Raw genomic sequence first — 13,231 nt, 5'->3', positions numbered from 1 at the left:
CAAAGTACAGAACGACTGTTGTCCGGACTGACATACATAGATCACCGCTCCGCCGAAGTCACTGAAACAGATGCCAGCAGTTGTTTCTTGGAAATAATCCTCAGCAGTAGTTTTTGGAACAATGACTAAGGCATTTACTTGACTTTAAGTGTATATAAGAAATTGTAAAACACTGTATCTTTGAGTGGCTGCTCGGGGAGCACTGAGTGTATTGGGATACTCTCTGAACTAGTCCCCGCCACTCCCGTCATAACGAATTGAGTAATAATTGTCATGGTTTACCTTTAACCCTTTGTGTTATTGTCTGTATTAAAAAGTGAACTTTATCATTGCTGTAGTTGGCAGGATTTCGCTGGGACCATCAGCAGACGACTGAGTAAGAGGCCGCAGTTTGACCGGGATCGGATGGGGAGAGAAAAAAGTGTACTGGTCGGACCCCTTGAGACTGACCTCCCAAAGAAGCTCCCGGGAAAACTCAGGTCAGTCGTCAGAAGGTTGATCTGGTTCCCTGCCGAAATCGAGCAGATAACAAAGGTAAGACCAACTGCAAGAGGTTTTTGCTAGATTTTGGCTGCTAAGAAAGTAGTTGGAAGGGTATTTTTCTACTGGGAAGTAGTTGCCAATTGGATAGAGCAAACTAAAAAAGTCTGTCATTCACAAAGTAGCCGGGCTGCAAGAAGCTCACGGCTATGGGGAATAATCTGGATAAAAGTGACGGGAGAACGCCCGTCCAACACATGTGTTATTTGAAGCCTAAAAGTAACAAAGACTATAGAATATTAAGTTATAATCTAACCAAATGTTTGGGTGATGAATCCTGGCCAGTTGGAGGAACATGGAATGTAGAATTTAAGTAAAGACTTGACTGAGACTGGACAGGAATGGGTTAAGATATTCCCAGCTATTCTGATGGTTCAGAACAACCCCAGCTAGAGACAGGATTAATGCCTTTTGAATTGATAACAGGACAAGACATGAACCTACCAGAAGATGGCCCTCTTTAAAATGAGGGTGACCCCACGCGACGTACCCCCTGGGGTGCGACTAGAGTGTGGAAATTGCACCTACAGGCCCTCAGCGATGAATTAATTACGTATGCACAGCAATTAACCCATGCCTTGCCAGGTCTGCATTCCCAGGTACGAGAGGCACAGAAGCCACTATCAGTTGAACACAGGGACAAGTCCATACAGACTATGTACTGATAAGGTAATTGGATCGGAATAAATTGGGACTGTGTTGAAAGGGACTGTACCATGTGCTATTAACAATGCCAACTGCCGTGAAGATTGAAGATCACCCCCATTGGTACATCTGATTGACTGTAAAAGGATCAGAGAACCAAGAAAGGACAATGGGGCTATTGACTCTCCTTTTTATTCTGGGGTTGGCCTGGATGGACTGGACTTGGAGAAATAATTTGTTTCTGTCTATGAGTTTTGAAAGTGCCCTTCGTGATAATATAAGTGTATGCTGGGTGTGTACGCACATTCCATATAATGGTGGAGGAGAAATACCTCGCTTAACAATCTATCTATATACTTTTAAAACTCTGTGTGTGTGTGTGTGTGTGTGTGTGTGTGTCCCATTTGCATGTGATTGGCTGGGAAGAGGAGACTGGGAAACATGGCTGAGGGAGGGTGAGGACTGGCAGCTCAATATTCTGGTGTACAAAGGTTACAGGAGGGTAAGAGAGGGGGGGAGCTGTGGTTTTAAGGAGAACATCACAGCTGTCCATAGACAGAATATGATTATATGTAGGGAGATCACAGATAACTGCAATACTAATAGGTGTGTGTGTGTGTGTAACCCAGTTTAGATTTTTGGCCTTTGATTCCTTGGTCCGCCAAAGCCACATGCAATAACTCCGAGATTTTTTCCATTTCGCTAGTGATTTCACTTTTACATTCGCATACCCACTTCTCATTAAATTTTGTCATTTTTATGTACACATTTTTAATAAAATCCCCCCCCCCCCCACTCACTCAATTTCTCACGTATGCTGGCCAGCCACCATAATGACTGTAAAAAACGACATCAGAGAACCAAGAAAGGACAATGGGGCTATTGACTCTCTCCACCGCTTTTTCGGCATCTCCGCGGGCTTCTGGGGTTGGCCTGGATGCGACTGGACTTGGAGAAATCTAATTTGTTTCTGTCTATGACGTTTTGACGGTGCCTAGCGCGTGATAATATAAGTGTATGCAACCTAACGGTGTGTACGGCCTATATTCCATATATTTGTGGTTCGCGAGGAGAAATACCCCCGCTTAACAATCTATCTATATTGACTTTTTTAAAACTCTGTGTGTGTGTCTCTGTGTCAGTCAATGCCCTGCCCATTTCCGCATGTGATTGGGGACTGGGAAGAGGAGACTGGGAAACATGGCTGAGGTAGCCCAGCCCCAAGCCCCAGAGGGTGAGGACTGGAGAGCTCAATATTCTGGTGTACAAAGGTTACAGGAGATCCTGGTAAGAGAGAGGGGGGGGTCTGTGGTTTTAAGGAGAACATCACAGCTGTCCCCCCCATAGACAGGATATGATTATATTCTTGTAGGGAGACAATCACAGATAACTGCCCAATACTAATACACCCCCTTCTGTGTGTGTCCAGACACACACACCCCTGTGTCCCTCCCCTCCCACACATGTGGAGTGCTCGTGTGTGTGTGTGTATGTGTGTGTGATAGTTTTGTGGTGTGTTTGTTGTGTGTGACTGTGACCCAACGTGTCAGTGTGTGTGTGTGTGTGTGTGTGTGTGTGTGTGTGTGTGTGTGTGTGTGTGTGTGTGTGTGTGTGTGTGTGTGTGTGTGTGTGTGTGTGTGTGTGTGTGTGTGTGTGTGTGTGCACGGCATTTGGCCTTTGAAACATATGTCCTCGAAAACCAGACGCTAAAATGCAGAGATTTTTACCATTTCGATAGGGATTTAAGTTATGAATTCACATATCCTCATTAAATTTGGTCATTTATCTCTACACATTTTCAATAAAATTATAAAATTCTTCACAAAACTTACTGTTTTGTTTAAATCAGACTTGACTTTCAGTGTATATAAGAAATTGTAAAACACTGTATCTTTGAGTGGCTGCTCGGGGAGCACTGAGTATATTGGGATACTCTCTGTACTAGTCCCCGCCATTCCCGACATGACGAATTGAGTAATAATTGGCATGGTTTACTTTTAACCCTTTGTTTTATTGTCTATATTAAAAAGAGAACTTTATCATGATCATGACTGATCATCCAAAATCAGTACCCCGTTCCTGCTTTTTCCCCATATCCCTTGATTCCATTAGACCTCTAAGCTCCAAGCTATATCTAACTCTCTCTTGAATACATCCGCCTGCAAATCCCTCACCCCCTGAATAGATAAGAAAAAGGTGTCCTGCAAGAACCATTAAATAATGTCCTTGTCTCATTGAGGTGCATTTTATTTAAGGTTAATTCATGAGTTGTCATTATGTAACATTTATTAGGGAAAACGGGAGGCAGGAAGTTTGCAAAAAAAGGTTTAAAAATGTTTGGATTGTTTATTTTCAGACGTGTCTATAGAATCATAGAATTGTACCCTTACAGTTCACCTCATCCATAACAACTGTAATGCTTATTTGCTAATCTAATTTGTGCACATTAGGCCTGTATTCCTCCACTCTTTTACTTTTTAATTATCTGTCCAAATTATCTTTAGTTATTTAATTATCTTTTCAATATTGTAATTATATCTGTCACCACTACCTCCTTTTGTAGCTCATTCAAAATATTCACCTCCATCTATGTGAAAAATGTACTCTTCAGATCTCCTTTAAGTTTCTCGCCTCTCACCTCAAATATATGCCCTGCTCTAGATTTAGACTCCTCTGCCTTGGAAAAATGGTCTAACTCTATCTTATCTATGTCCCCCATAATTTATAAACCTCTACAAGGTCACAACTCCCCCACCTCCTGCATATCAATTTGAATAAACCCAGTCAATCCAATCTCTCTTTATAATTGCAGTCCTCCATTCCAGGCAATATGCTGGTGAATCTCTTCTGCACTCTCTATTGCTACCCTATCCTACCTGTGTTGTGGTGACAGTAAACAGTGTGGTGACTGTCTTAGGTGTGGCCTAACCAACGTTTAGTACTTCTGCAACATAACATAACGTCCCAATTCATGTACTCAATGCCACAACAATCAAGGCAAGTGTACCAACTGCTTTTATCACAACCCTATCAACCTGTGTCATTGCTTTCAGGCAGGTATGAAGCCACAACTCAAGCTCTCTATGTGCATCAACCCCCAATGCAGCGCTGCCAACTCTCATACATTGAGCGCGGGACTCACGCACTGAGCGTGAGACTCACGCATTTCTCGTAATTCTCACGCTCATCACAGAATTTGACATCTTTAGTTGTCGCCGACAGGGTCGTAGCTTGACTTATCTTGTCGCAGGTGGACGTAAATTGACTTCGGTTGTGGTAGGTTGTCGCCTGTGTGGTCATAGGTTGTCGTAGGTGTGATCGTAGGTGGACGTCCCAATTTGCGAGGAATTGTGTCGTCGGTCGACGTAGCTTGTCATAGCTTGACATCGTCTAGGTGGTAGCTTGTCGTTGACATTGTCGTAGGGTGTGTCCAGATTTCTCACTCTCAACTCTCACCCAATGTTGGCAGCCCTGCCATTGTTCCTGGCATTTACTGAATATGTCGTAATAGAAGTTGACCGTCCAAACTGCATTACCTCACATTTGCCTGGATTAAAATCCATCTGACACTCCTCCCCCCCACCTCAACTCCACAGCTGATTTATGTCCCACTATATCTTTAAACAACCGTTTTGTTATCGACAACTCCGCCAATTTGGGGATCATCTGCAAATCTACGAATCATACCCTTTACATTCTCATCAAAGTCATTTGGCCACCTTGCTCAGAGCCCCCCTCCGCCGTATGTGTGCCGAGGATTGTTTCCGTAGATGAAAAATGACAGAGATATTAATGCTAATACAAAATTCCCCATTCTCTCTGCTGCTCCTGCTGATGGGAGGGGGAGGGACTTTAAAACCAGGAAGTGGTGTGCCCCAATCATTCTCTACAACATGGAGGTCTGAGCTCTGAATGACTGAACAAATGTCTACACAGCTGTGAGTAAGTACCCTTAATTTGGTTTGAAAATGAAAATGTGGTTATGGTTAGTTTGAGGAAAAAATCACTGCCTGCAAATGGTTGTTTGCAAGGTTTGGGTTGAGTAAAAAGGCATTCTCTCTCTCTCTCTCTCCCTATCCCTCTCTCTTTCTCTCTCTCTCTGTCTCCCCCCTCTCCCCCCCTCTCTCTCCTCTCCCCCTCTCTCTCTCTCCTCCCTCTCTCTGTCTGACCCCCTCTATCTCCGCTCTCTCACTGCCCCCTCATTCTCCCCTTTCCCTCTCCCTCCCCCTCTCTGTCTCTCTACCCACTCTCCCCTCTACCATACCTAGCCCCTCCCCCTTTCTCCCCCCCACCCCCCTCCCCCCCCCCTCCCCCCCCCCCTCCTCCCCCCTCCTCTACCCCCATCACCTCTCTCTCCCCCCCTCTCTCCTCTCCCCTCTCCTCTCCCCCCCTCTCCTCCCCCCCTCTCCTCTAACCCCCCCTTCTCCTTCCCCCCCCCTCTCCTCTCCCCCTTCCCCCTCTCACCCCCCTCTCCTCTCTCCCCCCCCTCTCCCTCCACTCCCCCTTCTCCCTCCCCCCCCCCTCTCCCCTCCCCCTCTCCCTCTCCCCCCTCTCCTCTTCCATCCCCGCCCTCCTCTCCCACCTCTCCTCTCCCCCCCCCTATCTCTCTCTCTCTCCCCTCTTTTTCTCCCCCTCCTCCCCTCCCCCCCTCCCCACCGTCCCACCCCTACCCCCCCCCCTCCACCCTCCTCCCCTCCCCCCTCCTCTCCGCCCCCCCCCCCTTCACTCCCCCCCCCCCCCCCCCCCTCTCTAGATGTGACTGCAAGTTGGGGCCCTGCATCAGTAGATAGGGTGGTTATGGAGTAAAAGGAGAAAATTAATAATATTAATATAATATCAAGGGGGGTAATTATCGTGAGTGCGGGGGGTGGGGGGGGGTAGTTAGTGTGTGTGACGCTGCATGCCGCCTCCCCCCCTTCAAAACACCCGTTTTGCACTTGGTCTAGTATATATTACAAATAATCAAGGCCCAGCACCGATCCACTTGTTTCAGACTTCCAGTAGCCTCTGTCCCCTATTACCCAGCCAATTTTGGATCCAGTTCACCAGCTTGATTGTTCCTTGATCCTGTGGAGCAACCTATCATGTCTTGCCCAAAGCATTGGTCCATTTCAGGAACACAAAGTCTGTTTAGCCTGGGAGCTAAGGTTTGTTCCTGATGTATTGTTAGAACTGGATCCCTGTGCCTGAACAAACAAAACCCTTTTTAAATTAAATGTTCCTTCTCAGGAAAACAGCCTCAGACTTTTAATTCCTTTGTTAAAAAAAACACTGTCAAAGAATATATCAGAATGTCTGCAGCCTACATATTGATAAATGTATTAATTTTGACATAATGGGGAAAAAAATAAGATAATTAAGTGGAGCTGCTTCCATTCACTGAAGTGAAAGAAACAGCAACAGAGAATATTTTGCTCTTACAATGGTTGTGATTTAAGAGGAAGCATTCCATTTGGAAATCAGCTAATGAGAATAACATATTTTTGTTTCAGGTGAACAAGTAATCGGGTGCTAAAAATATCATGGAATAATATGTTAAATTAAAATGTTACACTTATTATTGTAATGGAGAATATTCTTGTGGAATATTTTACATCTGTGTGTGCAAGCATTTGTGTGGCGCTTTATTGTAAAGTACGTTTATTGTAAAGTAGGTGTGAGTCAGAGCCTGAACTATTGCACGCAACACTGTATTGATGGATAGGCCTAACTCATCATCATGCTCATATTGCCTCACTGAACAGCCTCAAGATAAAGGTCTAAAAAAAAAATGAATCTGGCTGATGTCAGTCTGGTGGTGATGTCATTACCGAGAGGGTGTTTAGTGCTGTTCAGTCCTCCTACTGCTGCAGTAGACAGAGTCAGCCACTTACTGGCTGAGAGGCAGCAGCACATTGGCTTTAAGCTGCAAAGCTTCCAGCAGTAGACTTTTACAGTTTAATTCCTGACAAAGCTTGCCCAGTTAGTTTGTAAAGTGCACTGTGCATAGGAAGGCAGTTTTGGTGAATGGGAGGATGCCAGCCCTTAACATGGACTGTGAGCTTTCGACTCTGCTTGCCTGTCTGGTCGATGTGGAGGTTTTCACCAGCCAAGAGATAAAGGTACACTATTTAATATTACCTAACAGTGTCAACCATCTCTAAATATTTAGGCAAGGCATTTAGTGTGGCAGTTAAGTTCCATCTGGACCGAATACAGCTGTGTAACTATTACAATCTTGTATAAAATGTTTTACAAAGTACAGAAGTAATGAAGATTTTTGTTTCTTTGTGTTTGTCATTGTATAGTAGATTAACATGTGCCTTCTCATTTCTCTGGAGGCAAACGTGCTTTACAAAACAAATTATGGATTGGATCTTCCAGTAGATGATTATTGCTCCTTGTTTTCCTTCGGCTGCTTTTGGCACTTCATTGTACAAATTAGCATATTTCCTCGTGTAAACTAAGTTGGTTGTCCCAATTCCTTCCTGAGTTTAAGTAACTCAGCCATTGGCCAAAGCTGCTTGTTTGCTGTTCCTCTGCAGTTATTTAATAAATGATTTGCTTAGATAAAGATTTAAAATAAAAACAATCAGTTCAGAATGCATGAACAGCACAAGGAAAAAGAGAAGAAATAGAGTTTGTACTAGTTTGTTACAAGAACAAAAAATATTGACTGGTAAAAAAATGTTTTGTTTTATGATTATGCCCTTGTAATTATCACCTATTCTCGTCAGAGGCTGTATATTAACAGCACGTGCAAAGAATAGTGAACATCATCTCACAAGATTTGCACTCATTAATGTGCAGAGTCCTTGGATGTGTAAGTATGTTCAGTGCACTTCAGTTTACTGGCATCGTTTGTGCTGGCTTTAAAATATGCTGGAATCTGACTGACCGCAAGGCAGGTTCCACCCCCAGGACAACTGATTAGCAGACAAGTGAGAAAGGATCAGAAAAACAGCTGAAACAATTTGTTCAAGAGCATTGATTTATTTGAAAGCTTTTTTTTAAATTTGCCAAATAGCTAACCATACTCTAATGGGGAAAAAAAGGTTTTGTAGATTTCTTAAATCTGTTTTAGTGAGTTAGCATTAGGGTTAATCGCATGAAATGGACACATTGATTTGAAAGGTTTAATTTTTATAATAAACCTACTCATTTGTGTTAATCAAACTTTACAAAGTTACTCATTTAAAACATGAGATTGTTTAAAGTAGTTTCATTTTATTTAAATGATGCATTATGATAAAGGCATTTTTTATGTTGTCAGTAAGTAAATAAATCTGTGCAGTGATTTCACAGAAAAAATGTTGAAATGTATCTCAGTTGGGGCATAGATTTTTACTGTAATCATGGACTGGGCCCACAGCAGAAACTAGTGTACCAAATACTATTCTCTTTGTTCACTTGTCTGGATCCTTTATGATCTTAAACACATATTCACATGGTCATAGGAGCAGAATTAGGCCTTTACTCCGCCATTCAATCAAGGCTGATCTATCTCTCCCTCCTAGCCCCATTCTCCTGCCTTCTCCCCATAACCCCTGACACCCGTATTAATCAAGAGTCTATCTATCTCCGCCTTAAGAATATCCATTGACTTGGTCTCCACAGTCTTCTGTGGCAAAGAATTACACAGATTCATCACCCTCTTACTAAAGCAATTCCTCCACATCTTCCTAAAGGAACGTCCTTTAATTCTGAGGCTAGCAGAAGCATCCTCTCTACATCCACTCTATCCAAGCCTTTCACTATTCGATAAGTGTCGATGAGGCTCCCCTCATCCTTCTAAACTCCAACGAGTAGAGGCCCAGTGCCGTCAAACATTCACCATATGTAATCATATTGAATCTTCCCTCACCAGCCTTTTATAATCTTAGTAAAGTAGCCCAACTTGATCAGTGTAGCTGAGGTCCCTCGTGTCCGAAATCAGTCTAATTACTTCATCCATTCTGTCTGTCTAAAGGGTTTTACATCGCTCTGAAATAGTACTGCCCAAAATTAAACACAATGCTCTGTCTGAGACTGAACCATGGTTGCAAAGATGTTAATTATAAGTTTCCTGATTTTATATTCTATGCCTCTATTACTAAAGGCTAGGTTCTGCATGCCAATGTCTCACTTTTCCACGATTGTCAAAATAGCAGATCGAGATCATCTTTGCCTTTTGGATTTGAAACATTTTTGCTTGTGTTGGAACTGCTGACTTTGAAGTTCTGTGATATGACTTTTGAGTGTTGGCAAGTCATTTTTTGGCTGTATATATACCTAGTCAGGCCGGAGATGATTGAGAATTTTCTCTGCTATATGCGACTTGAGGACACAAGAACACAAGAAAATAGGGGCAGGAGGCTGTATCAACTTGGCCCCTCAATTCACCCCGCCATTCACTACAATGAATCCAGGCCTCAACTACTCTCCTGTGCCAGTTCCACATATCCCTCAATTCCCCAATCTTTCAATAATGTATCAATGTCCCCTTTGAAGACTCTCCAGCGAACTGATTTCCACAACTCTCCAGTGTGGAGAATTCCAGAGATTCACCATCCACTGTAAGAAGAATGAAAGCACACATGTAATTTCCTTGTTAAGGGCCTGTCCCATGAGCATGCGACTCCATGAGGCAAGCGCGACCAAACCAGAAGCGGGGGCCGTGCGGAGGTCGAGTGAGTGACATGAAGTTCGAGCAAAGTCCGCGGGAAGTTTGCGCGTGACATACCGCGTCGAGGTGGTGCGTACGGCATCAAGGCGGCTGCGGGCCGGCAGGCCGTTGCCGCGCGGAATTTTTTAACACAGTCAGTTTTTCGGAGCCCCGCGCGATGTCGGGACCAGCTCTGCACAACTCCATACGGCTCCGGCGATCGAAGTGGGACCGGCCGCGCGAGGCCATACGGCTCAAGCGACCACATTAGGTCGCGCTTGCCGCATGGAGTCGCATGCTCTTGGGACAGGCCCTTTAGGTCGCACTTGCCGCATGGAGTCGCATGCTCTTGGGACAGGCCCTTTCGGTCGCGCTTGCCGCATGGAGTCGCATGCTCGTGGGACAGGCCCTTTAGGTCGCGCTTGCCGCATGGAGTCGCATGCTCGTGGGACAGGCCCTTTAGGTCGCGCTTGCCGCATGGAGTCGCATGCTCTTGGGACAGGCCCTTTAGGTCGCACTTGCCGCATGGAGTCGCATGCTCGTGGGACAGGCCCTTTACTCTCTTCCAATAATTGCATTCCATTGAAATCAACCAGCTTTGATGGAAGGTGTTGCTGCAGGTTTGATTGATTCAATTCTACCATTATTCAGATGGCCCCATGTGAATGTGCCCCAGGTGGAATTCTTTGCCACTGAAGGCCGTGGAGGCTAAGGCAATGGACATTTTTAAAGCAGAGAAAGATTGATTCTTGATTAGTATGGGTGTCAGGGGTTATGGGGAGAAGGCAGGAGAATGGAGTTAAGAGGGAGATATAGATCAGCCATGATTGAATGGCAGAGTTGACTTGATGGGCCGAAATCCTAATTCTGCTTCTAACACATGACATGAACAGATCATATAAGCAGTCTGCTGTAGTGTGTAATTTAAAGAAATGGTTCTTATGTCCAAGGCTATGAAAATGTCAATAAACAATGTCAATCAGTTAACAATAGATTTTTTGGGGACGCACCTTCTGAAGCTTGGAATAAACTAAATTAAGAATAAAATTCCATCCAACTGTCCAATACTTCTGCATGATATTGCAATTTTGTCTATATCATTTTAATTACTTTCATTCATGCTTTCATTATCTATTTTAAACATTGCATATTTAGAATTGGATTGGATTTCCCATCTGAAGCTTAAAAAAACTCTTCTGGGGGCTGAGACTCTTTTTTGGGAGGTTGTGGCTTTGGATTTGCACAATGATATGTTTTAAGACTAAGGAAGACCAAATACCAGTTATTACAGATAAATCTCAAACCATAATTGCAGTTTCCGTAAGGTCTGAATGACAATAAAGGTATTCAATTCAATAAATGTTCATTTACATCCAGTACACATGAGATCAACTTGCCTTTTTTGTTTTTCTTATGTTTTCATGCATCACAGTACGTGAAACTACAGCAGGACGAAATGACTAATCTAGGGACCAGTGCAAATCATTGTTCGTCTCGGTGGAAATAGTATTTTCTCCTTTGTGCAGCAATGGAAAATTCAGAGACTTAACAGTCTGAAGTAGTTATTTTCAGGCTGGAAAATGTCAACAAGTTTATTCTTTTCCTTCTGTCGCAAAGTAGCAAAGGCAGGGTATTATTGAGAGAGCGTTTGCATATGAGCATATGAGAATAAATACTACTTCAGTAAAGATAAATATAGATAAACCAAATTAAAAGAAAATAACTGATATATTACTCTAACAGTACCATCTTTGCTTGGCACTGCATTATCTGATAATAATGAGCTCGAACAAGGAAGTGTTGGGCATTGACCAGCGACTTCAATCAATGTCAAGGAGTATGAAGTGGGCCTCGAACAACTCGTCACTGCGTTTTGGGCAGAACCTGGAGCCCATTGTTTTCAGTGCAGAAATGCTGGGCATTTTCATCAGCATACCTGTGATCCCAACCATGGGAATGTGACCAAATCAGAAAATGCTGGACAAACTCAGTCCGTCAGGCAGCATCCGTGAAGGGAATGGACAGCTGACGTTTCAGGTTGGGACTCTTCTTCAGACCAGTTCGTTGAAATACCGCCTCTCCACAGACCTGCTGAGTTCTTCCAGCACTTTGCGTTTTGTTCAAGATTTCAGCATCTGCAGTTCCTTGTGTCTCCATAACAATGTGACTGATGACAAACATGTTGCAGCTTCTTTTGTAGTGCAAGCAGCTGTCCAATGTCAGTTTACATCTGTGCAGGTCAGTTTGCTGCCGTCATTTCTGTACCCATATTTGAAGGGGCAGCAGGGTAGCTCAAAGATCTGACCTCCAGCTCTTTACAAGGATTGCAAAGGTACCTTTAGTGCCCTATCTCAGCCCTACGACAGCAGTTGGCCTTTACTAGTGAGCCTTTACTATTGTCTGTCAGGTGCCCTACCCAGACTCTTGCTGTTCGTTGATGTATTTCAGTGCACAGACAGGCCTTCTCAACTCAAACATTTTGAGATTCTTTCCAAGATCACTGAGAGTCGGCTGTCATCTACCAAACACTACAGCCATGTATTTAATTTGCGCAGACAAAAATAAGCTGTTCAGGTTGTGTTCCTCCTTACTGTTCTCTTCCTCTTTCCCTCCCTCATCTTTTACCTCTACTGGTCCCCACCATGGGCCTAGAGGACTGGGGGGGGCTGCGATGTTTCCCCCAGGAGTTAGTGGCCAGCCCAGTGGATGTACTTTAGTGACTGAAACGGATGGCTCAGGAAGCATCAACCTCACCCGTAACACACCGGGAGGGGGTGTCAGCAACTCACTGAGGTAGGGGCGGGCTGGCGGGCTGGTGAATGTGAATGGGGTGGAGGGAGGGAGGGAGAGTGGAGACTTCTCACACTCGCACACGGAGCCGTGTGGAAACAAGCGACGGGACGAGAGGCCCGGGGTCAGAGGGCACGAGGTCAAGGGGTCGGACTAATGGAGAACGCTGCTGAACAACCCAACCTTCCTGCTCCTGTTTATAGAGGACCGGCCCGCCAACCCGCCCCTACAGCTCGCCGGGTACCTCCGAGGCCGGCGATCAGTGATTGCCCCTCCCCCCCACTTTCAAAAACGCTCTGCGGCCCCTGCCCACCCCTACGTACCTGCTCCCCATCCTTGTTATACGACTGGTAACATTGGGTATCACATCATGTTGACCAAGTCCGAAGCATAGAGTAGGCCACCACAACTAATGTGGATTATTGGTCGGCTTCTTCAGAATGCTGCAGATTCTTTCAAGTGTTTTTTCTGCCTGCCATTGATTACTTCAGTCACATTTACGATACGATACAATAATATGATACCATAAACTTTATTCATCCCCAGAGGGAAATTTAAAGGGCAACAGGACTTTTATAATATGTGCTGTGTATGTGGGATTCACAAACCAGAGACATCAGTCATGCAGTCAGT

At 44.4% G+C, this 13,231-nt stretch overlaps 1 protein-coding gene across 2 annotated transcripts in view; it reads left to right on the top strand.

Moving 5' to 3' along the window:
* Window positions 1–13,231, top strand: part of rcan2 (regulator of calcineurin 2) — a 273,378-nt gene that overhangs the window by 158,365 nt on the left and 101,782 nt on the right. The window contains exon 1 of one of the 2 annotated variants that reach the window (XM_055635565.1): window positions 6,988–7,286. The exons of the other annotated variant lie outside the window; for it this stretch is intronic. Coding sequence (XP_055491540.1) covers window positions 7,200–7,286 — 87 coding nt within the window. The 5' untranslated portion in view covers window positions 6,988–7,199. Of the gene's footprint in view, window positions 1–6,987; window positions 7,287–13,231 lie in introns of those variants that run through there. 2 annotated transcript variants of the gene reach the window in all.

This window comes from Leucoraja erinacea, chromosome 5 (genome assembly GCF_028641065.1).
Source record: "Leucoraja erinacea ecotype New England chromosome 5, Leri_hhj_1, whole genome shotgun sequence".
NCBI lineage: Eukaryota > Metazoa > Chordata > Chondrichthyes > Rajiformes > Rajidae > Leucoraja > Leucoraja erinaceus.
Note: the sequence above shows the minus strand (reverse complement) of the source record. Positions and strands in the feature narration are given on the sequence as shown.